This window comes from Rhinoraja longicauda, chromosome 4, assembly GCF_053455715.1.
Source record: "Rhinoraja longicauda isolate Sanriku21f chromosome 4, sRhiLon1.1, whole genome shotgun sequence".
Taxonomy (NCBI): Eukaryota; Metazoa; Chordata; class Chondrichthyes; order Rajiformes; family Arhynchobatidae; genus Rhinoraja; species Rhinoraja longicauda.
The window spans coordinates 17923597-17947892 of NC_135956.1; the positions used below are offsets into that span (position 1 = coordinate 17923597).

Consider the following 24296-nt stretch of genomic DNA (forward strand, 5'->3'; position numbering starts at 1 on the left):
ACAGGCAGTATCTCTGGTTAGAAGGAATGGGTGACGTTTCGGGTCGAGACCCTTCTTCTTCCTGTCCTGGCTGAGATTACCGTAGCCACAGGTTCAAAATAAGGAGAAGTCCATTCAATATAGAGATGGGAAGAAATGTCTTCACCCAGATGGGAGTGCCTTTGCACGGAGCGTATTCCAGAAAGAGGTTAATAGATCTTCAAATATCAAGGGATGCAAGACACAGGGGGTTAGTCAGGGAGAATAGTCAATAGTCAATTTATTTGTCACATACACATAAATGTGCAGTGAAATGAAAGATAGACCAATAAAAATAAGCAATAATAAATATGCAATAACACACACAATCATAAACCAACACCAAACAAAAAGAAACATCCATCACAGTGAGTCTCCTCCAGTCACCTCCTCACTGTGATGGAAGGCCAGAATGTCTTTTCTCTTCCCCTGCCGTCTTCTCCCGCGGTCAGGCTGTTGAACTTGCCACGTCGGGGCGGTCAGGCAGTGAATAGGGATGTGGGCACGAGGGGTGAGATGGTTTCTTCCCACTTCCATTTCCTGTGCTTCTATTGTTTAGATGGTGTAAATCATGGTCTCTCAATGTTGATATAATGATACAATTCTTACAACAGCAATGTGACAGCCAACTAGTGCAGCAGGTTCGAACTTTGCTCGTATTAAGTGAGATGAATGTGAAATGTTCTAACTGTTATCTGGTCACGGGGAGGGATTTTTCTCTCCATCAAAATAACCATGTTTAAATTATATTATTGCTGATGATCATAGTGGCGCAGCTAAGAGAGCTGCTGCCTCACAGTGCAAGAGACCAGGGTTTGATCCTGACCTTGGGTGCTGTCTGTGTGGAGTTTGCACATTCTCCATTTGATCATGTGGGTTTCTTCCAGCTGCTTTGGTGTCCTCCCACATCCTAAAGACGTGCGGGTTTGTGGGTTAATTGCCCTCTATAAATTGCCCTCACAGGGTGTGGACGGGTGATTGATGGATGGTGTGGACGGGTGATTGATGGATGGTGTGGACTCGGGCAGAGGGGTCGTGTTTGCAAATTCTCTTGGTGACTGCATCAACTTGCTCGAAGAGCTCCAGTTTCCCCCCACGTCTAAAGGACGTAAGATAATTAGCTCGTGTAAATTACCACTTGGCATAGGTCAATGGCAAAAATAAGCAAAGCGATATTGGTGAGCATGAGTGAGAGGGAAATTTGCAGGAATACAGAAAAATAGGGAGATGGGGAATGTGACTGATGGGATGAATCCCCTTAGAGACAATGGGCTGAATGACAGTTGTTATCAGTATAAAATAAGATTAGTCAGACTAAAACAAGCTACTGACAAGCTGCAAGCTGTGGAGTGACAGGCACTTCTGGCATTCACACCAGAAACCTATCTGTCCCAAAATAAATCCATTTATTTTGGGAGAATTACATTGCAGTGTTGATACTTGAAGTATGAGATCGGATAGCAAACCAGCAACTGACTTTAAAGTTAATTGACAGTGTTGTGTTGAAAGACTTTCCATGCTTTTCATTGTAATTTATTTAGTTTAGTTTAGAGATACAGCGCGGAAACAGACGTTTCAGCCCACCTAGTTTGCACCAACCAGCGATCCCCGCACACCAGTACTTTCTTACAGACTAGGGGGCAATTTACAATTTTTACCAAAGCCATATTAACCTAAAAAACTGTACGTCTTTGGTATGTGGGAGGAAAGGGGAGCACCCCGGGGAAAACCCACGCGATCACAGGGAGAACGTACAAACTCCGTACGGACAGCACCCGTAGTCAGGTTTGGACCCAGGTCTCTGGCACTGTAAGGCAGCAACTCTACCTCGGTGCCACCGTGCCACCCTATTATATTCCAAAATCAGACTGGGATTTGGAAAAATCCTTGATCTTTTGATTGGGACTAAAGATTCAGTCTCAGTGGTCTGCCTTTTGGCCAGGCCAACTTTTTTTAGATCAGTTTATTTTGAACATGTTAGGTGGAGAATGTCTTGGCAAATGCTTGGCATTTGCTGCAGTGTAACTTGGTATGAATCCTTGGAGCTGCCTATATGAAACATAATTGATTACTCAATGATTAACGCAAGGCCCTTTCTTTCTCTGTAGCAATTGTGGATGGCAGAAAATTTATAGGTGCGGCGTACATTTTCTGTGACATATATTTGCAGTGACATAGTACAAGTAATAGAAAATCTGTTAGGTAGACATATAACATAGAACAGTACAGCACAGGAACACAACCTTCAGCCCACAATTTAAGCCACAAACATGATGCCAATCTAACTGATCCTATCTGCCTTTACAAGATCCCAATCCCTCTGTTCATGCACCTGTCTAAATGCCTCTTAAACGTCTGATTGTAGCACCTTTACTGGCAGCACATTCCAGGAATCTTTCAATCTCTGTGTAAAAATAAAAATTGCCTCAAATCTCCTTTAAACATTCCTCCCCTCACTTTTAAACCTATGCCTTTTATTATTTGACATTTCCAGTTTGGAGAAAAAAGACTGACTCTTTACCTTATCTATGCTTCTCATCATTTTATATACTTCTATCAGGTCTCCACTCACCCTCTGACACTCCAGAGAAAACAATCTAAGGTTGTCCATCCACTCCTTATACTTAATGCACTCCAATCCAGATAACGTTTCGGTGAACCACTCCAAAGCCTCTCCAAAGCCTCCAGATCCTTCTTACTGTCCTGTAACCAGTACTGCACACGATACTCTAAATGTGGCCTAACCAAAGGTTTGTAAAGCTGTTACATGAATTCCTACTTTTATACTCAATGACCTGACCAATGAAGACAAGCACACTGTAACGCCTTCTTTACCACCCCATCCAGTCGTGTTGCAATTTACAGGATGCTATCGACTTGCACCCTGAGATCCCTGTGTACATCAATGCTCCTTAAACTCCTGGTATTTACTGTATAGTTTCCTCTTGTATTTGTCCTCCCAAAATACATCGCCTCACGCTTGTCATCCAACACAATTTGCCATTTCTCTGCCTAATATTTCCAATTGATTTATATCCTGCTATATCCTTTGACGTGATATCTTTCAGTCAATTGATTATCATTTAAAGTACACCGACATGACAGCACAGAGATCTATGTTCTCACCTCCAGTACAAATATCTGGAAGTAATAGAGCAATAATCATCTGTGCACAGTCTTTTGGAAAATGTCCTGCTTCATTTTGCCTGCATTATGTGATCCAATTTGGAAAACTCTAAAAATCAAAGTTCATCTAGAAAATACTGGCATGAGATGATGATGTGTATATTGATGTCAGTGGTCTCTATACATTAATTTTCCAATCTCAATGGTTGAATTGATGGTGACACCAAGCATGGAGTGGTTATACAAATCTATGTGTGGGAAAGAACCAGCATATGCTGGTTTAAATCGAAGGTGGATCGAATTTTGGTCTCCAAATTTGAGGAAGGATATTCTTGCTATTGAGGGCGTGCAGCGTAGGTTTACTAGGTTAATTCCCGGAATGGCGGGACTGTCATATGTTGAAAGACTGGAGCGACTAGGCTTGTATACACTGGAATTTAGAAGGATGAGAGGGAATCTTATCGAAACGTATAAGATTATTAAGGGGTTGGACACGTTAGAGGCAGGAAACATGTTCCCAATGTTGGGGGAGTCCAGAACAAGGGGCCACAGTTTAAGAATAAGGGGTAGGCCATTTAGAACTGAGATGAGGAAAAACTTTTTCAGTCAGAGAGTTGTGAATCTGTGGAACACTCTGCTTCAGAAGGCAGTGGAGGCCAATTCTCTGAATGCATTCAAGAGAGAGCTAGATAGAGCTCTTAAGGATAGTGGAGTCAGGGGGTATGGGGAGAAGGCAGGAACGGGGTACTGATTGAGAATGATCAGCCATGATCACATTGAATGGCGGTGCTGGCTCGGGGCCGAATGGCCTCCTCCTGCACCTATTGTCTATTGTGGACACAAAATGCTGGAGTAATTCAGTGGGACAGGCAGCATGTCTGGAGAGAAGGAATGGGTGACGTTTTGGGTCGAGGCCCTCCTCCAGACCCAGTTTACAGGGAGTTTGTACGTTCTCCCTGTAAATGCAGGGGTTTTCTCCGGGTACACCGGTTTCTCCACGTGATCCAGTTTCCTCTCAAACTCCAAATGACATGCAGGTTTGTGGGTTAATTGGCTTCTGTTAAATGTCCCTAGTGTGTAAGATGGAACTAGTGTATGGGTGATGGACACAAAAAACTGGAGTAACTCAGCGGGACAGGCAGCATCTATGGAGAGAAGGAACGGGTGATGTTTCGGGTTGAGACCCTTCTTCATCCTGTCCTGGCTGAGATTACCATAGTCACAGGTTCAAAATAAGGGGTTGATCATGGCTGATCTATCTCTCCCTCCTAACCCCATTCTCCTGCCTTCTCCCCATAACCTCTGACCCCTGTACTAATCAAGAATCTATCTATTTCTGCCTTTAAAATATCCACTGACTTGGCCTCCACAGCATTCTGTGGCAAAGAATTCCACAGATTCACCACCCTCTGACTAAAGAAATTTATCATCATCTCCTTCCTAAAAGAATGTTCTTTAATTCTGAGGCTATGACCTCTAGTCCTAGACTCTCCCACTAGTGCCAACATCCTTCTCTCCAGAGATGCTGCCTGTCCCGCTGAGTTACTCCAGCTTTTTGTGTCTATCTTTGGTTTAAACCAGCATCTGCAGTTCCTTCCTACACATAGTGTATGGGCGATCACTGGTCGGTGTGGACTCTGTGGAACAAAGGGGTTGTTTCCATGCTGTATCATTAGAATAAAATAAACAAAAAAACTAAACTAAACTAACCCTGAGGCCGAAAGGTAGCCATGCACTTCAGGAGGAAAGAAGGGAAGCAACTTGAGCTACTTCATAAATGCAAACATGAATCTGACAAGCCAAGTAACCTGTTTTCCTACTGTTTATCCTATGTAATTCTATCTTATCTTGTGGTTCTCAGACCGAATTCTTCAACCAAACCTTTTGCCTTCTTATCTAATATCTATTTAGGTGGCTCGGTTTGAAATCAATTGTGATATCTTTCCTGCAATGCTTTGGGCCATGTTAAAGACACCATATAATTACGCCATTGTGATATAATATCCCACAGAATGAGGAGACCTGTAAGTAAAATTGCTTTTATTTTGTTTCAAACATCCTTTGTCCTTTCCAGAAATATAAAATAAAGGTTGATCACAAGACTGGAATGGTGGAAATACTAATGGAGAAATTGGAGGATATCGATGAAGGCACTTTCACTGTTCAACTCCAAGATGGCAAAGCAAGTAACCAGTCGAGTCTGGTTCTGATTGGAGATGGTGAGTTCTTATACAGCAGTGACTAGTGGGGTGCCGCAAGGCTCAGTGATGGGACCCCAGTTATTTACAATATATATTAACGATTTAGACAATGGAATTAAATGTAACATCAAGTTTATGGATTACACAAAGCTGGGTGGCAGTGTGAGCTGCGAGGAGGATGCTATGAGGCTGCAGGGTGACTTGGATAGGTTGGGTGAGTGGGCAGATGCATGGCAGTTGCAGTATAACATGGATAAATGTGAGGTTATCCACTTTGGTGGTATGAACAAGAACGCAGATTATTATCTGAATGGTGTCAGATTAGGAAAAGGGGAGGTGCAATGAGACCTAGGTGTCCTTGTACATCAGTCTCTGAAAGTAAGCGTGCTGGTGCATCAGACAGTGAAGAAAGTTAATGGCATGTTGGCCTTCATTGCAAGAGGATTTGAGTATAGGAGCAAGGAGGCCCTACTACAGTTGTACAGGGCCCTGGTGAGACCGCACCTGGAGTATTGTGTGCAATTGTGCTCTCCTAATTTGAAGAAGGACATTCTTGCTATTGAGGGAGTGCAGTGGAGGTTCACCAGGTTAATTCCTGGGATGACGGGACTGACATATGATGAAAGAATGGATCGACTGGGCTTATATTCATTGGAATTTAGAAGGAAGAGAGGAGGATGTTATAGAAACATTTAAAATTCTTAAGGGATTGGACAGGCTAGATGCAGGAAAAATATTCCCAATGTTGGGAGAGTCTAGAACCAGGGGTCACAGTTTAAGAATAAGGGGTAGGCCATTTTCGGATTGAGATGAGGGAAAACTTTTTCAGCCAGAGACTTGTAAATCTGTGGAATTCTCTGCCATAGAAGGCAGTGGAGGCCAATTCACTGGATGTATTCAAAAGAGAGTTAGATATAGCTCTTAGGGCTAACGGAATCAAAAGATATGGGGAGAAAGCAAGAACAGGGTACTGATTCTGGATGATCAGCCATGATCAGATTGAATGGCTCAAAGGGCCGAATGGCCTACTCCTGCACCGATTTTCTATGTTTCTATGATAGGCTTTGTGTACACAGATGCCAATCACAATGAATAGTGATAGGATGCACTGCATAATACTAAGATTCTAATTTTAAATTAAAAACTTATTAATAGCACTATTTATAGGTCATCTCCTGATGTATTTCTAAAAGAGTCTGCTGACGGGCTTTTTTTTTACTGCACAATTTATAATGTGCATTGAATGTAGATGATTCCAACATTGCATCCTACCCACTGTATCATTACATTATGTTGACATAGGTTCATAAGTGATAGGAGCAGAATAAGAAGGAAAGATAGATCAGCCATGTTTGAATGGTGGAGTAGATGATGGGCTGAATGGTCTTCTTCGTCTCCAATAACTTATGAGCTTCTTTCAGTATTTAAGAATCTGCAGAAAGAGTATTCTAAATCAAAGATTGGCAGTTTCTTGATTAGTAAGAGTGTCAAATGTTATGGGGGGGGGGGTGGTAGACAGGAGATTGGGGTTGAGAGGGAAAGATAGATTAGCCATTATTAAATGGCGGAGTAGACTCGATGGGCCGAATGGCCTAATTCTGCTCCGATGCCATGAACTCAAGCTATTAACCTTTGAACTATTTGCTTGAGTGAATTACAATCCACGGAGATAAAATAATATTTTTAATTTTGTCGGGTATGTTTGAGTACATCATTAAAAATCTATTTACGGAATGTCTCATAGTAAGAAGTGTCATTTGTTCATTTTGGAGACTAATCTAACAGATTGACTTCCTATGATTGCAATGGGGAAAGCTGCCAAGGGACACGGTCTGTAGAAGAGCATTGATTCACAAATACAAATTTTCTGATTTTTGCCATAGCTTAAAGATGCACAGAAACAGTGAAGCTGATGCCACTTTTGCATTATAACAAGCCAATGTCGATCAATTTGATGTCACAAATTCTGAGTGAGACTTCAACTATTCTTGTGTTTTTTTCCTTCTTTCAGTGTTTAAGAATCTGCAGAAAGAGGCAGAATTTCAGAGAGGAGAGTGGCTCAGGAAACAAGGTAATATACTCTTCGACTAATGTACTGTTGTGCAGAAACTGGAGTTCATCAATTCTAGATGTGTGAACGTGCATTCCATACAGCACAAAAGGCCAACCATCCTCCTGAAAATTGGGCAAAAAAGCATCATTGTCACACTTACCTTGATTCAATGCTAAAAGAGGACTAAGCATGAGATCCATCAGGATCTCTGTGCTGAGATCACGAGGAAATGAGGTAGTGCAACGTACTCGCGAATGTTCCACCCAGAGCAGCAAAAGGACAGCAGTGTAAAAGGCTGTTGTAGAAGTGTATTGGCAAGGCTGGGGGCTGTGGAAGGTAGGATACGGTAGTGGAGAGTCACACGTAGTCCACATGTAGAGCTGCTGTCTCAAAGCACCAGAGGCTCGGGCTTGATCCTAACCTTGAGTGCTGTCTGTGTGGAATATGGAACGAGCTGTCAGAGGAAGTAGTTGAGGCAGGTGCAATACAGCATTTAAAAGACATTTGGACAGGTACATGGATAGGAAAGGTTGAGAGGGGTATGGGCCGAATGCAGCCAGGTGGGACTAGTGTAGATGGGGCATCTTGATCAGCATGGGCAAGTTGGGCAAAAGGGCCTTTTCCTGTGTTCTATGACTCTATGTGAAAACACATGGAATTCAACAGCCATATTGTGATTGGCCCCAAACTACCGCCTGCTGTGGGCTGATCAACAGGATGGGAATTAATGTACAAGGCTTCAATCGGCTCCAGTGGGTTATCTAACCTAATACTAGAGGATGGGATATAACATGCATGGGAGATCAATGCGACATTGTTAATCCTTTAATTGCATTGTTATTACCTAATCCACTAGTCAATGGTGTTTTATTTGTCACATGTGCAACTGCACAGTGAAATTCTTTTTGCACATATTACACCTGCCATTTTTTGGCACCATCATTCAAAATCTAAAGTCCAGTCGGCCCGAGCCCTCAGTGGACTGGAGCAGCTCCCATGAGCAGACGTCCATCTGCACTCCTCTCTTGGCCATCTTTGTGTCCCAGGGGTGCCCCCTACAGCCGTCCTTGAAGGCACTGGAGGCATTACCCCAGTTCACCCTCCTTGTGCCCGATGTCAGCAGACTGTTATGCCGTCCTACGAGCCTTCAGGAGGCCCTGATGAAGGGCCTTCGGGCGAAGTTCCTGGTCCCGTCAACCGACTAGTCTTCCAGGCGATGCTCGGCTTTATAATGGAAACATAGATCACAACAGCAAAGATGCGGACCACTTATAATACACGGGTTGAGCCACAATAGATTGTGTCCAAATCTGTGAATGTGCTCTTAGTGTGTCTTGTAAGCAAAGGGTGGTGGGTGTATAGAACAAGCTGTCAGAGGAGGTAGTTGAGGCTGGGACTATCCCAACGTTTAAGAAACAGTTAGACAGGTACATGGATAGAACATGTTTGGAGGGATATGGACCAAGCGCAGGCAGGTGGGACTAGTGTAGGTGGGACATGTTGGCCGGTGTGGGCAAGTCAGGCCGAAGGGCCTGTTTCCACACTGTATCACTCTATGACTCTATTAGTCAAGGTTGTAGGTTTCCCCTGGAAGCTCCACTTTCTGAGAGTTTTATTGGATGCAACCTATGAATCTGATGCTGGTTATTGTTAGCTTTACCTGATGTGAATCGGGGCGGAGGTGCCCAGGCCTATACTATCGTTGCCATTCTGAACCATTTCCAAGTTACTGGGAAAGGATTCAAGGTTCATTTGCATCTCTGTGCAAAGTATATGCGGGGTAACGTACTTTTCCTTCAGCTGAGCAACCACTTGCCACAGGTATCTAACTGAGCCTCTATGGACGACAGTCAGGAGCTAATATCACACTGCATCACTGGATTCTGCTTCTCCCTGTCCCTATTCACAGGACTATCAGCCCAAGGTAAAATGCGGTCGACTCACAACTCACACTTTTTCCATCCTTGCCTCACACCTTTTGCCTTTTCATCTCTGGCATCTGTCCAACAATCTGTCTATCCAAAACCCTCTCTCCCACGCACCTGTAACTACCAATTGACCAAACTGATCTCCCGGTGGCCGAGCACTTCAACTCCCCCTCCCATTCCCAGTCTGACCGTTCTGTCATGGGCCTCCTCCAGTGCCATAGTGAGGCCCACTGGAAATTGGAGGGACAGCACCTCATATTTCGCCTGGGCAGTTTGCAGCCCAGTGGTATGAACATCGACTTCTCCAACTTTAGATAGTTCCTCTGTCCCTCCCTTCCCCTCCTCCTTCCCAGATCTCCCTCTATCTTCCTGTCTCCACCTATATCCTTCCTTTGTCCCGCCCCCCTGACATCAGTCTGAAGAAGGGTCTCGACCCGAAACGTCACCCATTCCTTCTCTCCCGAGATGCTGCCTGACCTGCTGAGTTACTCCAGCATTTTGTAAATAAATACCTTCGATTTGTACCAGCATCTGCAGTTATTTTCTTATACTACCAATCACTTACCAGCCTTTGTCCTCTCTTCCAGCTTTCTACCCCCCTTCCCCCGACCACCACAATCCACTTGAAGGGTCCTGAACCAAAATATCGCCTATCCATATTCTCCAGGCACTGCCTTGATACGCTGAGTTACACCAGGACTTAATTTATCCCCTCCCTTCCTATCAGACACAATATAGTTGTTTATGAAACCAATGATATAACATTATTACTTCTTATGCCGAACCTTGCTAACAAAAATACATTTTGAAAATCATTGACATGGTTTCTTTAAATGTAAAGACAGATTATAAAACGCATGAGATGAAATCTATGTCCACTCAAACAATGTGATAAAAATGAAACAATTATTTTTAATCTTGTGGCAAATTCTGTGCCAACAGGTCCTCATTTTGTTGAGTATCTTGAATGGGAAGTTACAAGTGAGTGCAACGTACTTTTGAAATGCAAGGTAAAGCAATTCTTTTTTTAAAGCATGCTCTTTGATTCTACAATTCCATAAAAAGACTTAATGATTTAAATATTTAAAGGGCAGTTAAGTATCTTGTTCGGAAGAGAAAGATAATAGTCAGTGTTTTCTTTATATAAAAGTTGTAAAAGCATGCAAAACACAGCAACCACTGGAGTCAGGGTATAATCCTATTTGGCATTGTTAGAAAAGTGATTGAGTAGAGAACATCTTTTTCTATTCCATGCTGATAGATGGGCCCTTCCAAATATGAATTAATATATTTTAAAAGAACGATATTAATGCCAAATATCACATTTTCTGTCATTTTCTGAGATGAACAAATGCTCAATGAATCAAAAGCCAACACGAGGAATTATTTGGAGAGAAGTTTTGAGAAGAGTTAAAAAGCAAATAGAACAGTCCGATGCCATGCTTGTGAATCTTTTAGTTTGGTTTAGTGTAGAGATACAGCGTGGAAACAGCTCCTTTGGCCCACCGGGTCCGCGCCGACCAGCGATCCTCACACACTTACACTATCCTACACGCACTAGGGACATTTTACAATTATACCAAGCCAATTAACCTACAAGCCCATACGACTGTGGGAGGAAACCAGAGATCCCGGAGAAAACCCATGCGGTCACTGGGAGAACATACAAACTCCGCACAGACAAGCATCCGTAATCAGGATCGAACCCGGGTCTCTAACACTGTGCCGCCAGGAAAATTTCAGAAGAAAGAGAGAACCAAACAAATGTGCTGAAACTTGTCTTTTTTTTCTTTCAATTTAGGTGGCTAATATTAAGAAAGAGACATCAATCATCTGGTACAAAGATGACAGAGAGATAATGTTTGATGAGAAGCATGACTTCAAGGATGGTGTGTGTACTTTGTTGGTGCAACAGGTATGAAAGTAATGTTCAGATACCTAGACTAATTACCCGGACAGTAGCAAACGTGACCTGTTTGGGGCAGCAGGGTTGAAGGCATAGATGGAGCCACTACGGTTGGGAAATGTGGACACAAGTTTCCCACACATGCTGTGTGGGTTCAATCCTGAGTTTTAATGCCACAACGAGCATCTATTTTTCTTGATGGATTCCTTATTCGAGATGACTTGGAGACCGCAGGAGCAGACAGCTCTCAATCCAGGGCCCAGTAGGATATTGAGTACTGGAGGAAGTCAGTACTAATGCTGAATGGTCAGAAGTGAGGTGAACCGTCGAGAACGATGGAGCGACCAGCAGGGAGCCACCGCGAATGAATGGGGGGAACCAACTGGCGGGAGGCCACCTGAGAACAAAGGGGGAACCTGGCGGTGGGGGGGGGGGGGGGGACAGGGTGACTGCCACCACATGCGGCGGCAGGCAGTGGATAGAAATGTTCGGTCAACTTTTGTAACTTTGTCAGCACTAGGCACGATGCGACACTGGTGTACTGCCTAGGTGAGGTCTGCCGTACGATTTTACCGGGTTGTACGCAAAACAAAGTATTTCACTGTACCTGGGCATATGTGGCAATAAAGTATCATTGAATTGGATCGTTGGATAGGCCAATCCAGGGATGCAGGTGTGTCCTAATTCCCAGTACACAGAAAAGGCCCCGGAGGAGGATCTGCTGAGGGGCAAGCTTGGATATCAGTGCCGGAGTCCTGCATTGATCAGGACATTGAGGGATTCAGGCCAATGCCAAGTTGGGGGTGAGGTGTGGGAGAATGTGGTGGCTTATGCTGGCAGTATGGAGACACAAGGAGGGGAGTTGGAGGGTGACACTTCCCTGAATGAAATTACAACCTGAGGTGCTGCAGTGACAGCCTGGAATACCCAATGCTCGGCACAGCTAAAACAATGTACTAATTTCCCGACAGGAATGTTGCAGGGGCAATTCCACGATTGTACACATTTTTTTAGTTTAGTTTAGAGATACAGTGTGGAAACATACCCTATGGCCCACTGAGAAGGCACTGACCAGAGATCCCCGTACACTAGCACTATCCCACACACATTCGGGACAATTTACAATTGTACCGAGCCAATTAGCTTACAGCCTTGTACAGTATGTCTTTGGAGTGTGGAGGGAAACCGGAGCTCCCCGGAGAAATCCCACGCAGGTCAGGGGGAAAACGTACAAACTCTGTACAGACAAGCACCCGTACTCAGGATTGAACCTGGGTCTCTGGTGCTGTAAGGCAGCAGCTCTACCACTGTGCCACCTTGTCGCCCTGATTACTGATACAGAAATCACATCAGGTTTCCTAGAGTGAATTCCAACTAAAACGCCTGGTTACATTTTCAGAGTTGAGAGGCCCAACCCAAAACTCTACATATCACATTCCTCTCCAGGCAATTAACTCACGCCACTCACCAAAGTTTCTAGCAATAGCTCAACATATAAGAGAACAGCTGCCACCAAAGATGGAAAGTGGTTGTACCAATTAATGTCAAAGGAAATGTATATTGGAAGCGGAGATATTTTCAAGGCGGAGATTGTCAAATTCGTGATTAGTTCGGGGGTCAGGGGTTATGGGGAGAAGACAAGAGAATGGGGTTGAGAGGGAAAGATAGATCAGCCATGATTGAATGGCGGAGTAACATGATGGGGTTAAATGGCTTAATTCTGCTCCTAGAACTTATAAACTTATGAACCCCCAGCACGCATTTGGCCTATGTGACAAAAGAGATAATTTTATCACTTAGTCTTGCTTCCATAAACCAACAGAAAAATCAGTGGGTAAATCTGGAATATTATTATTTTAAATCACCTCACCACAATGTGAAGTAGCAATGTGATTCGCTGCAGATGTTTAAACCACTTATACATGCCTCCTAGGTACAATTACCATCCTAAAATAATCTGATATAAACTCCACTAGAGTTTATATGTGAACATTGGAATTTTTTTTTTTTTAAACACACAGGCCACTTTTTCAAAAGGTTACTGGCAAAGAATAATTATAGTAAACATAAATATCTGTGCTTGATGCAATATTCCTAATTAAAATATTTGCCAATAGTTTTCAAAGAAGGACGCTGGTGTTTATGAAATTGTACTGAAAGACGACAGAGGAAGAGATTCATGTGTGCTTCGACTGCTCGAGAAAGGTACAGTTTGCAGACATTAACCATGGCCCAGATTTTACGTGAGTGAGAATGTATGGGTGGATGCCAGTAAGGGGTTAAATCAAGAGCAATTGTAAATGTGTTTGGAGCACAGTTTCAACAAGCCAACTGCCAGGTGTTAAGGAGTGTTCTGAAGGCATAGGCTGTCAACCCACTCTACTGGGCAGGTTGCCAATGCAAGTTCCTCACTGAAGCTGGTGACTGATTTAATCTGCCTTACAGGCTTTTCACGGCTGACCTGGGAAACCTGTCGACAGGAGTATCCTCCCTCTAGTCTCACCCACATCGGAACATACTCCCGTGAAAAGATCTATGGGGTTGGGAATCAAATTGTGCCCAAAATTTCCCCCTCATGGAGATTTGGAATAATCAATTATCAGGAGCAGACCAAGCAGCTTTGTCCTTGGAGCCTTCTCTAGAGGATTGCCGGCCCATTTGGAAGCCATCCAGGCTGATCACTGGCTAAGGAATTGCCGACTCTAAAGCCACACTTTCAAATAAAGTCGAGTTGAGTTAATTGATATATGCACAAGCCCGGCGAGGTACAGGTACTAAAGAAAATATAATCTGAAGAATGTGACCCAGATATTAATGATGGCCCAGTTTTAAGACTATTTACGAAGCCTATGGAAGTGAAACTCTTCCTCTATGGAAGTGAAATGAAGACTTAGGCTGGTTTTTTGCCACTCAGTGGAGTTCACCATCGAGCATTGCAATCATGAGACCCCTGACCTCCCAAAGCAGCCTAAAGCACTCCTCTCACCCAACGTCCATCCCATTCTTGGTACTCCAATGTGACCCTTGAGACCCCAGCCCATCCACGAGTAAAGCTCTGATCTGTTCCCACAGGCCCCTTCCATTATGGGCTCACTTTTCACAAACTGGTTACTGGTTAGCACGCAACAATAAGCTTTTCATTGTACCTCTCGGTACACGTGACTGGACTAAACTAAACTAGATGAGTTCCATCGAAGGCACCACAATGGAGACGTTCATGGGAGAAAGAGCTTTGCGTGTATTCAGCTGTGCATGGCCAGTTTTATTGTGCATAACTCAAAAACATGTCTAACCACACTTTTGGAGGTATGGAACAATTTTAACCAGCCCCCTCCACCAGCTCTCTGAATGCTCCGTATCAACTGCCTTTTATTCTGGGCTCTTTCGCAAATTTAATGGCTCCTCCAATGTCAACTTTACCTTGAGCTATCAACTGTCTCACTGTGGGATTCCTTTCCTAAACACCTTCTCCTGTCTTAAACACTTCCTTGCCTTCGGTTACCTGGCCTCGGATTTCCTTGTGACTCAGCATCAATTTTAGTTTGATAATGCTCCTGTGAAATTCTACAACATATTCTATTTTGCTGCTTCACTGTTTTTGTTGCAGGGAAAGAGCATGCAATTATGCCCCTGCTTTAAATCTGTTGTACACCATTATATATGTTTAGATGGTAAGAGACCCGAAAAATACTTGAGCTTGAATTGATGCTTGGGTTATTCCAGATTTAACCACACTAAATAGTGGACCCCCTGAAAAAGAAATAAAACTGTAGATGCTGGAAATCTGAAATAAAAGCAGAAAATGCTGGATATACTCAGGATTTGTAGGTTGACCTGCTTCCTGAGCGTTTCCAGAATTTTCTTCCCTTATTTCTAGCTCCCTCGAGAATTACACCAGATAACAAAAATTAAGGGGTGGACACAAAATGCTGGAGTAACTCAGCGGGACAGGCAGCATCTCTGGAGAGAACAGATGGGTGACGTTTCGGGTTGAGACACTTCTTGAGACTCCTCTCCAGAGATGCTGCCTGTCCCACTGAGTTACTCTGGCTGTGTCTATCTTCAGTGTAAACCAGCATTTGCAATTCCTTCCTACTCAAAATCAAGGGATGTTTGGCTAGGTATTAGAGGTAATGTGAAATTGCAAAATATTAAATGCAAAGGATGCAAGTAAAAACATTGTTCTGGCTTTCAGTCCTCTGGGCAATGCTACCTGTAAATCCTGCCATTAATCACCACATATAACAAACCTCCCCCCCCCCCCTTTGTTAAGCCACTAAATTAACAGACATTTTAAATAAGTAGTGGTGGGAGGAGGTATTATACAGACAAAGAATATGAAGCACAATCTATTGTAATGTAATCTATGTGTCATCTATGATAATTGAAGCAGAAAAGAATATTATATCTACATTCAGCTCATTTGATCTTAATTTTGCAGCTTTCAATGACCTGATAACTGAAGTTTGTCGTATGGCTGGTGAGTTTTCTCTGAAGAAAGCATTGTTGCTAATTTTCCGCTTTTCCAAATTGACCTTTGAAACTGAGTGTTTATTTCTTACCATCGTAGCTCTGACTGCAACTGAGGTGAAGGTACAGAGTACAGAGCACGGTATCAGACTCTACTCCTTTGTTAGTTACTACCTGGAGGATTTGAAGATCATCTGGCACCACAAGTAAGAAATCATTTTCAATACACTTCGTACCTGAGGGTTAGGAGCTTTGCAGGTGGGTTGACCATGTCCAATTTTCCAACTGCTGCCTCCATCAGAGAGGCTCCCAAAACATTTTCATCTTGTATTTGTTTTTCACAGAGAAGCATAACTCTGTAAGATGTTCAGTCATAGAGTCATACAGCATGGAAACAAGCCCTTCGGCCCAACTTACCGAATAGTGAAAGGCCTGGATAGAGTGAATGTGAAGAGGATGTTTTCACAAATGGGAAAGTCTAGGACCAGAGGCCACAACCTCAGAATAAAAGGAAGAAGTGAGATGAGGAGGATTTTCTTTAGTCAGAGGTGGTGAATCTGTGGGATTCATTGCCCCAGATGGCTGTGGAGGCCAAGTTAATGGATCTTTTTAAGGCGCCGATTGAAAGATTCTTGATTAGTACTGGTGAATGGGGTTGAGAGGGAAGGATAGATCAGCCATGATTGAATGGCGGAGTAGACATGATGGGCCGAATGGCCCAATTTTGCTCCCAGTCAATCACTGGCTCTGACCTCCCCATCATCGAAGGGATTTATCTGAGTCACTGCCTTAAAAAGGCAGCCAGCATCATCAGAGACCTACACCACCCTGGCCACACACTCATTTCACCCCTGCCATCGGGAAGAAGGTACAGGAGCCTGAAAACTGTAACGTCCAGGTTCAGGAACAGCTTCTTCCCTACAGCCATCAGGCTATTAAACACGACAACCTCAAATAAGCTCTGAACTACAATAGATTATTATTATTATTATTATTATTATTTACAGTGTACAATGTTTACATATTCTGTTGTGCTGCAGCAAGTAAGAATTTCATTGTTCTATCTGGGACATATGGCAATAAAACACTCTTGACTCTTGAACTTGCCCATGCCATCTTTGACCCATCTACATTAGTCCCACCTGCTCGTGGTTGGTGCCTATCCTTTTACTCTAAACCTTTCCGATCCATGTGCCTTCTTAAATGTCTTTTAAATGTTGTGCCTGTTTGAGTGTTAAAAAGGTGTTTAACAATGATTAACAGTGCCTGTTATTTGACCTGGTTTCTCATTACATTATTTGGGAGCAGAATTTAAAAAAATGCAACCTAAAGTTTGGAATGCCTTTAAAATGCCCGTTGTCTTTCTGCAGAAACACAAAACTTGCGTCGACGGATCGAGTAAAGAGTGGTGTTACAGGGGAACAGATCTGGCTGCAGATTAATGAGCCCACGCAACAGGACCAGGGAACGTATACTATGGAACTCTTCGATGGAAAAGAGGGTCACAAAAAATCAGTCGATTTGAGTGGAACTGGTAAGGGTGACTGAGCTACTTCATGCAGGTTCATGATGATGTTGTAATAAAATGTTGCTGCTGCTCCATCCTCCCACTGATAACCCGCCAGAAGCTCGGATGGTGAGCCGACCAGAGCAGATTTGGGGCAAAGCTCCTCATGGCCATTTCCCATTTGATGGGATCAGGAGTATTTATACATTGCTGGCAGTATCTGAGCTACCTACAATGTAAATGAGTGCTCCTCAAATGAACGAGAACAATTTAGCAGTGTAAGCATATTTGATAATGAGGGTTGAATATAATCAGGTAGGTTCGAGCCATTACCTGTTAATTTAACATTGAACATAGAATAGTACAGCACAGGAAAGTATCCTCCAGACAATAATGTTTGTGCCAAACCTGATGACAGGTTCAACAAATCTCAACTGCCTGTGCATGATCCATATCCCCCTATTCCCTGTACTCTGATGTGCCTATCTAAAAGCCTCGAACTACTATCTAATTACAATGAGCCTCCTAAACTATTAACTACTTACTATCATATCTGCCCCCACCACCAACCCTGGCAATGCATTCAAGCCCCCCACCATTCTCTGTGTAAAAAAACATATCCTGCACATCTCTATTAAACTTTCCCCCTCTCACCTTATAGCTATGCCTTCTAGTGCTGGACATGTCCACCCTGGAGAAAAAGATTCTGGCCATCTACCTTATCCATGCCTCTCATGGTTTTTATCTCTCATAACTTCTAGCAGGTCTTCCCTCAACCTCCAATTCTTTGGAGAAAACAATCCAAATCTATCCAACTGAAATCTATCTTGATAAAATCACATTCTTTGTTCCAATATTTGCAAAATTTATAAAGAAAATGTATTGGAAAGAACTATGGCATGTTGAAGATGTTATTCAGAAAGATGGAGTATGTAAATGATATAATCATCATGATTTTGGAACTGAGCTTTAACCTGAAAAATGTTTTTCAAGGGAGCCTTTGGTCCCTGTTGTAATTGAGCAGGAGTGCTCAAAGTTAGTATCGTAGTGACTGCCAAGGTAGTTTAAATAAATTCAATTTTTCCCACTGAGGTAATTTACCTTGATAACCAAGAACAATTCCCAAGAATAGATCTATTGAAAAGTCAAACATATGAAAATGCACGAGGTAAACATTCTTTTCATACAAATGTACAATGATAAACTTTGAGGTGGAAAACAAACTAGGATTTCACCCATTGATTATGATCAGTGAAAAATTGCCTTGCATCAAGAAGCACCAAGAACATAAAAAAATAAACATTGTATAATAATTGCTAAAACTGTTACTTGGGCGATTTAATCTTAAACATTGCCACCAAGGTGGCACCATTTAGTAGCACCAATCTCAAAATGGGCCAACTAGTTAGCATAATGACATTACTGACCCATATTATCAGTGAATATCTTTTCTTTATTGTGAATAACATTTTTGAAAACTTTTATTTATTTTTATTTTGAAAGTATTTAATTCATTCTAACAGAGTTTGTATCACTTTCAGTTTGTATGGAGTTCGAACTCTTTGCTGATTGCTGTGCATCCAATATAGTCCCATGCATGAAAAGTCCTGAACATTTATATATTTGATGAAATAAGACTTCAGAATCAGCATTTGACAATTCAGTCATATGAGCCTGCTTTATCATATTGTAGAATGTTACAACACAAGCACTTTCCTTCATTTGCATCTGTCCATTCTATCTAACTTTCCTTGCTTCAAGAAAAAGACCTGTTTCTTTAATCAGCTGCATTAGAAAATAGCCTCAAAGAAGTGTGGACACAAAATACTGGAGTAACTCAGCGGGTCAGACAGCACCTCTGGAGAGAAGGAATAGGTGACGTTTCAGGTCAAAAAGAGGGGGTAGTTCTTTTGACAGAGAAGTGTTTGGAGTCAGTTTGGTTAATTACATTTTCTCTGAATTTCACGTGGTATGCGGGGATGAAGTCATAAACTCAAGTTTCATGATGTTTGGTGTGGGGCTACAGAACGTGGCCAAATGTCCTTCTTAAATAGAAAATGAGAGGAAAGATCTGTGGAAAGAACTGAAGTGCCACGACAGCAGAAATTATAATATAAACATCTGGTGTGGACCTTCATCCTATTGTCCATGTTTGGCAACATCGGGAAAAACAGAAACGAGAGATTGATCAGTTTCCATGGTGTCAAGCAATCTTCAATAGCAGTTTTCCACCAGGACAGGAAATTGCAAATCTATTTGGTTGCATTTGTTTTTATTACAATGCAGTTGCTGAACAAATTGATATATTTTAACAACCATCTCTGTCTCTGTTCTTCAAGTATTTGATGAAGCGTTTGCAGAATTCCAGAGGCTGAAGTGAGTACTAACATTTTACTAAGTGTTTTATTTGTCCATGTTTCTGGGGACTTTTCAGTTGCATGGCCTTACTGGAATATAAATCCACTGGATCTGCACTACTTGCTCAATATGCCTTTTTGTTAAATGCACAACAAGTGCACACACTATGTGTCCTTTACAACTATGGTTTAATTAGCATAATTGGGGCACAGCGGTAGATTGCTGCCATACAGTGTTTGCAGCACTGAAGATCCAGATTCAATCCTGTACGGAGTTTGTACGTTCTCCCCGTGGGTTTTCTCCAAGATCTTTGGTTTCCTCTCACACTCCAAAAATGTACAGGTTTGTAGGTTAATTAGCTTGGTATAAATGTAAATTGTCCCTAGTGTGTGTTGGATGGTGTTAATATGCGGGAATCGCTGTTCGGCGTGGACTCAGTGGGCTGAAGGGCCTGTTTCCCCACTGTATTTCTATATCTGTACAGAGTCATGCAGCACAGAAACAGGCCTTTCTCCCCAACTCGTCCATGCCGAACGAGATGAGTCATCTAACCTAGTCCTTTTTGCCTTCCAATGGCCCATATCTCTCTAAATATTTCCTATCCATGTACCTGTCCAAATGTCTTTTAAATTGGATTATAGTATTTCCTCAACTACCCCTGCTGGCAGCTCGATCCACATACCCACATATCCACATTTCCACATTTCTGAGTGGAAAAGTTACCACTTAGGTTCCTATTCAATTTTGCCCATCTTACCTTAAATTTTGAAATTAACAGCAGTCTCACGGGAGTATCCTGCTTCAGTCACTTGAAATCTGGGGAGACATTCCAGTCTCGTAATTAGGTGGTAGAACATGATTAGCGCTACTGCATTTTGTATGAAATGTTAAACTATGCTTGAAAGATCTCATACCATGTTTTTGATGAGGAAAGTAGCCATGCCATTGCCAGTATTTAATAATCAATGGATATTAATAAAGTAGATATCTGGGCATTGGTATTCCACTCTTCGTGAGAGCATGCAAGTTACCTGCTACATTTTCAGCAATACAATAGTGACTAGATTTCAAAACGTAATTAATTGCCTGTAATTATTATTTTGTTGGGATTTCCTGAGATTTTGAAACACATGAATGCAAGTCATTTTTAACGATGTAAAAATGCACACAGAGTTGACTATATATCTTATATATTTTAAAAGGCACATTTTATATAGGGTATGGCATTGAACTGATACATTTTCCATTAAGTTCGTCTGAAGTATCTGTCTATGCTTTCACTGTTATTTGCTAACATTAGTTACACATCATTATAGTAATTCTGGATTACCATGTAACAATTTTTATTCTCCCTTGAAATTTGAAATGTGAATTCATGTAGCTTTGTGCAAGTGTTTTAGGGGAGTAGTGAACCTTGCTATCAAATCAATGTATCAAAACAATCCCCACTCAATCTCTACCAATTTGGGTTCTTAGGCACAGAAACAGAACTGATATCAGTGAGATAAAAACAGAAGATGTTTGTGTTCTCTGGTGAAGCCTAGTTTTTCAAACATCCCTTTTGCTCAAACTTAATTTAAAAAACGAGGAATTGCCTCCTGAAGCCTTCTGTAGAAATTCACTTCATCGCATTGGAAGATTTTGATACCACTTTTTTCGTTTCCCCTTCCCTCTTTATCCATTCTCTTCTCATTCCCCATCCATAATTCCCATTCTTTCACCGTCTGTACATCTCTTGTCTCCTTTGCAATCTTTATCCATTCTCGATCGTTCCCCATGTCCACTCTTTCTTCCCCCCCCCCCCCCCACAGCCCCACTCATGCCCTCCTCATTCATGCCCCCCCCCCCCGCTCCCTCCTTTTATTTGAGATGTAGCTCTTGTATATATTTATCAGTGTTGAACAGGAGACTAAAATATCTTTTAACTGGATTCTCATCCTAGTAAATTGGGATAACAACAAGAGTCATTAAATTAAATTGTTAAATTATACTCAGCTCAAAGAAATGTATTTATTACCCTGTGTCATTTGTATGTAAATATGTTTGTTTGTAAACAACTATATTATTGGGCACAAGGTTTTCTGCCTTCAGACTACCACAATGAGTAAATCATTAGAATTATTTATATCTCCTCTTTTTAATGGAGTCCTGTCTTTATGAACACTAATAGTGAAACAAGCACTTCTTAAGGGATTATGGTTCTTTTGAGATTAAAAAATGTTTTATGATTGTACAGTATACCTATAAATTTGGAATCACATCACATGTAGATTGGTTAATTTTGTCTTCATTTCTTTTTCAACTTTCTAAATACAGACAGGCTGCAATTGCTGAGAAAAGTGAGTATTAAATTCTTAGATATATTATGATTACATAAAAGTGTTAATATAAAATTGCAGTTTTAATAAATCATTTACTAACAATTATAATAGATAGATTTAAAATTGTACTTTGTTCCTGAGAATATCGAATGATATATTTTTTCTGGAAATTACATAGTTATAGGTTCAGAGGACAGCTGTTCACCGCCTTCCAGCATTCACTGAGACCACTTCAGTTGCATGTCTAGTGTTCTGCAATTTCTTCCCGAAATGCCCAGCTAGGGATATGACAATGCCCTACGATTAATAATGTTTTAACATTATACTTCTAATGTTTCAGTGTTCCAAATGGAGAAAACACCAAATCCCCACCTGACCTCTGTCCTTTTCTGGCTCAACTAGATGACACCCATAATTTTAGTTTCCAAAGATTTGTAATTTGAGACGTGGCTTCATTGATCTAATGCCTAAACATTTTTGACATCTTTTCTATTAGATCGCGCTCGGGTTACTGGAGGTTTGCCTGATGTTGTCACAATCCAAGAGAGAAAGGTAAATGTTGGCAAACTTCTGGATGGCAAGTATGATGCAAGCTTTCTCTAGTTAAATTAATATTACACGAATTAAATCATTAATAATATGTCAAACATATCGTCACAGATATTGGTCCTACTAGATTTCCAATGATTATTCAGACAGATGTTGTACCTATTAGTTTTCCACTGATTAACAAAAGAACTAATTACAAATAAAAATGACTACAATCTAAATGGTGGCACAGTGGCATTCGTGGTACAGTAGAGTTTAGAGATACAGCGTGGAAATAGTGCCACTTGGCCCACTGAGTCCGCATCGACCAGCAATCCCCGCACAGTAACGCTATCCTACACACACTAGGAACAATTTACATTTATGCCAAGCCAATTAAACTACAAATCTGTATGTCTACGGAGTGTGGGAGGAAACCGAAGATCTCGGAGAAAATCCACCCGGTCACGGGGAGAACATACAAACTCAGTACAGACAGAACCTATAGACAGGATGGAACCCGGATCTCTGGAGCTGTAAGTGCTGTAAGGCAGCAACTCCATTGCTGCCCCATGGTGCCTGCCCTACTGTTGCTACCTTACAGCGCCAGAGACCCGGGTTCAATCTTGACTACGGGTGCTTGTCTGCACAGAGTTGGTACATTCTCCCAGTAACCTGCGTGGCTTTTCTCTGGGATCTCCCACACTTGAAAGATGTTCAGGTTTGTAGGTTAATTGGCTTGGTTAATTGGCTTGGTTTAATTGTAAATTGTCCCTCGTGTGCGTAGGATAGTGTTAGTGTGCGGGGATCGCTGGTCGGTGCAGACTCAGTGGGCTGAAGCTGTATCTCTAAAAGAAAATGTACAGACTGAAGAAAATGCATTTTGAATGTGAAATAAGCATATTTTGTTGTTTTAAACAGCAATCTTGGGGTGTGTTGATAAAATGATTGAATATCATTATTGTCTTTGTAGTCACTTAACCTCACTTGTAACGTGTGGGGAGAACCAGTTCCTGAAGTCTCCTGGATGAAGAACGAGAGGGAACTCGTCGGAGATGACCATCTGATACTTAAGTTTGAATCTGGAAAGTTTGCTTCGTTCACCGTCACCGATGTCAGGACCACGGACTCCGGCAAATACAGCATCATCGTGAAAAACAAATACGGCACCGAGACAGGCGACTTTACAGTAAGTGTTTTCTTACCCGAGGAATCGGCGCAAGTTGAAAAGGAGAAAGCAGCAGTGAAAAAGTGAGGCAATTGTGTTGGAGAAGATAAAAGAAAGCTAACATATATTATCAACAGTGTGTATGTTTTTGACGTGGAGGTTAGTTTGTTACGTGATGAGCCTGAAGGAATGACTTTCGAGAAGCAATTTTAAAGACTTTGAGCAGGTCTACTAAACTAGTCACTGAGTGAATCTAAAACATTGAATTGGAGAAGTAGAATCTCGTAAGATAGTATTTTTGGTCAACTGTTTCTTGTGTCCCACATATTAATGTGAACATCAAATTATGTCAATGTTGTATTGAATAAAATCCCAGAACAATTTACTAATAAACAATGCACAAATCCTTCACACTCACCTCCACCTGTTTGCACTGTGTCTTCTTTTGAGGAATATTGTCACATTTGTTCACTACTTCTTCCTGGTTCATTGGCTCCCATGTTGCACTTTTAGTTACAGTATCCCTTGCCCAAGGTAACTTAATTCATTCAAATTAATCCCCTGCCTTGCGAGACCCATGCTGCAGTGAATTTGACACATTTTCCATTCAAGGATGAGGTGCTCATTTATGAGAATGATCACAGGAGAGATTGGGTTAATATATAATGAGCATTTGAAGGCACTGAGCCTGTACTCGCTGGAGTTTAGAAGG

The 24296-nt window shown here is 41.9% G+C and overlaps 1 protein-coding gene across 2 annotated transcripts in view; it reads left to right on the forward strand.

The window, feature by feature from the left end:
* myom1b (myomesin 1b) overlaps positions 1–23975 on the forward strand; it is a 90520-nt gene extending 66545 nt beyond the window's left edge. For both annotated transcript variants that reach the window (XM_078398511.1, XM_078398512.1), the window contains exons 26-37: positions 5219–5363; positions 7357–7416; positions 10269–10336; positions 11128–11241; positions 13350–13437; positions 15674–15712; positions 15803–15908; positions 17073–17236; positions 19549–19585; positions 21884–21906; positions 22385–22440; positions 23390–23975. In XM_078398511.1, coding sequence (XP_078254637.1) covers positions 5219–5363; positions 7357–7416; positions 10269–10336; positions 11128–11241; positions 13350–13437; positions 15674–15712; positions 15803–15908; positions 17073–17236; positions 19549–19585; positions 21884–21906; positions 22385–22440; positions 23390–23671 — 1182 coding nt within the window. In that variant the 3' untranslated portion in view covers positions 23672–23975. The remainder of the gene's footprint in view (positions 1–5218; positions 5364–7356; positions 7417–10268; positions 10337–11127; positions 11242–13349; positions 13438–15673; positions 15713–15802; positions 15909–17072; positions 17237–19548; positions 19586–21883; positions 21907–22384; positions 22441–23389) is intronic.
* The last annotated feature ends 321 nt before the right edge of the window (positions 23976–24296 follow it).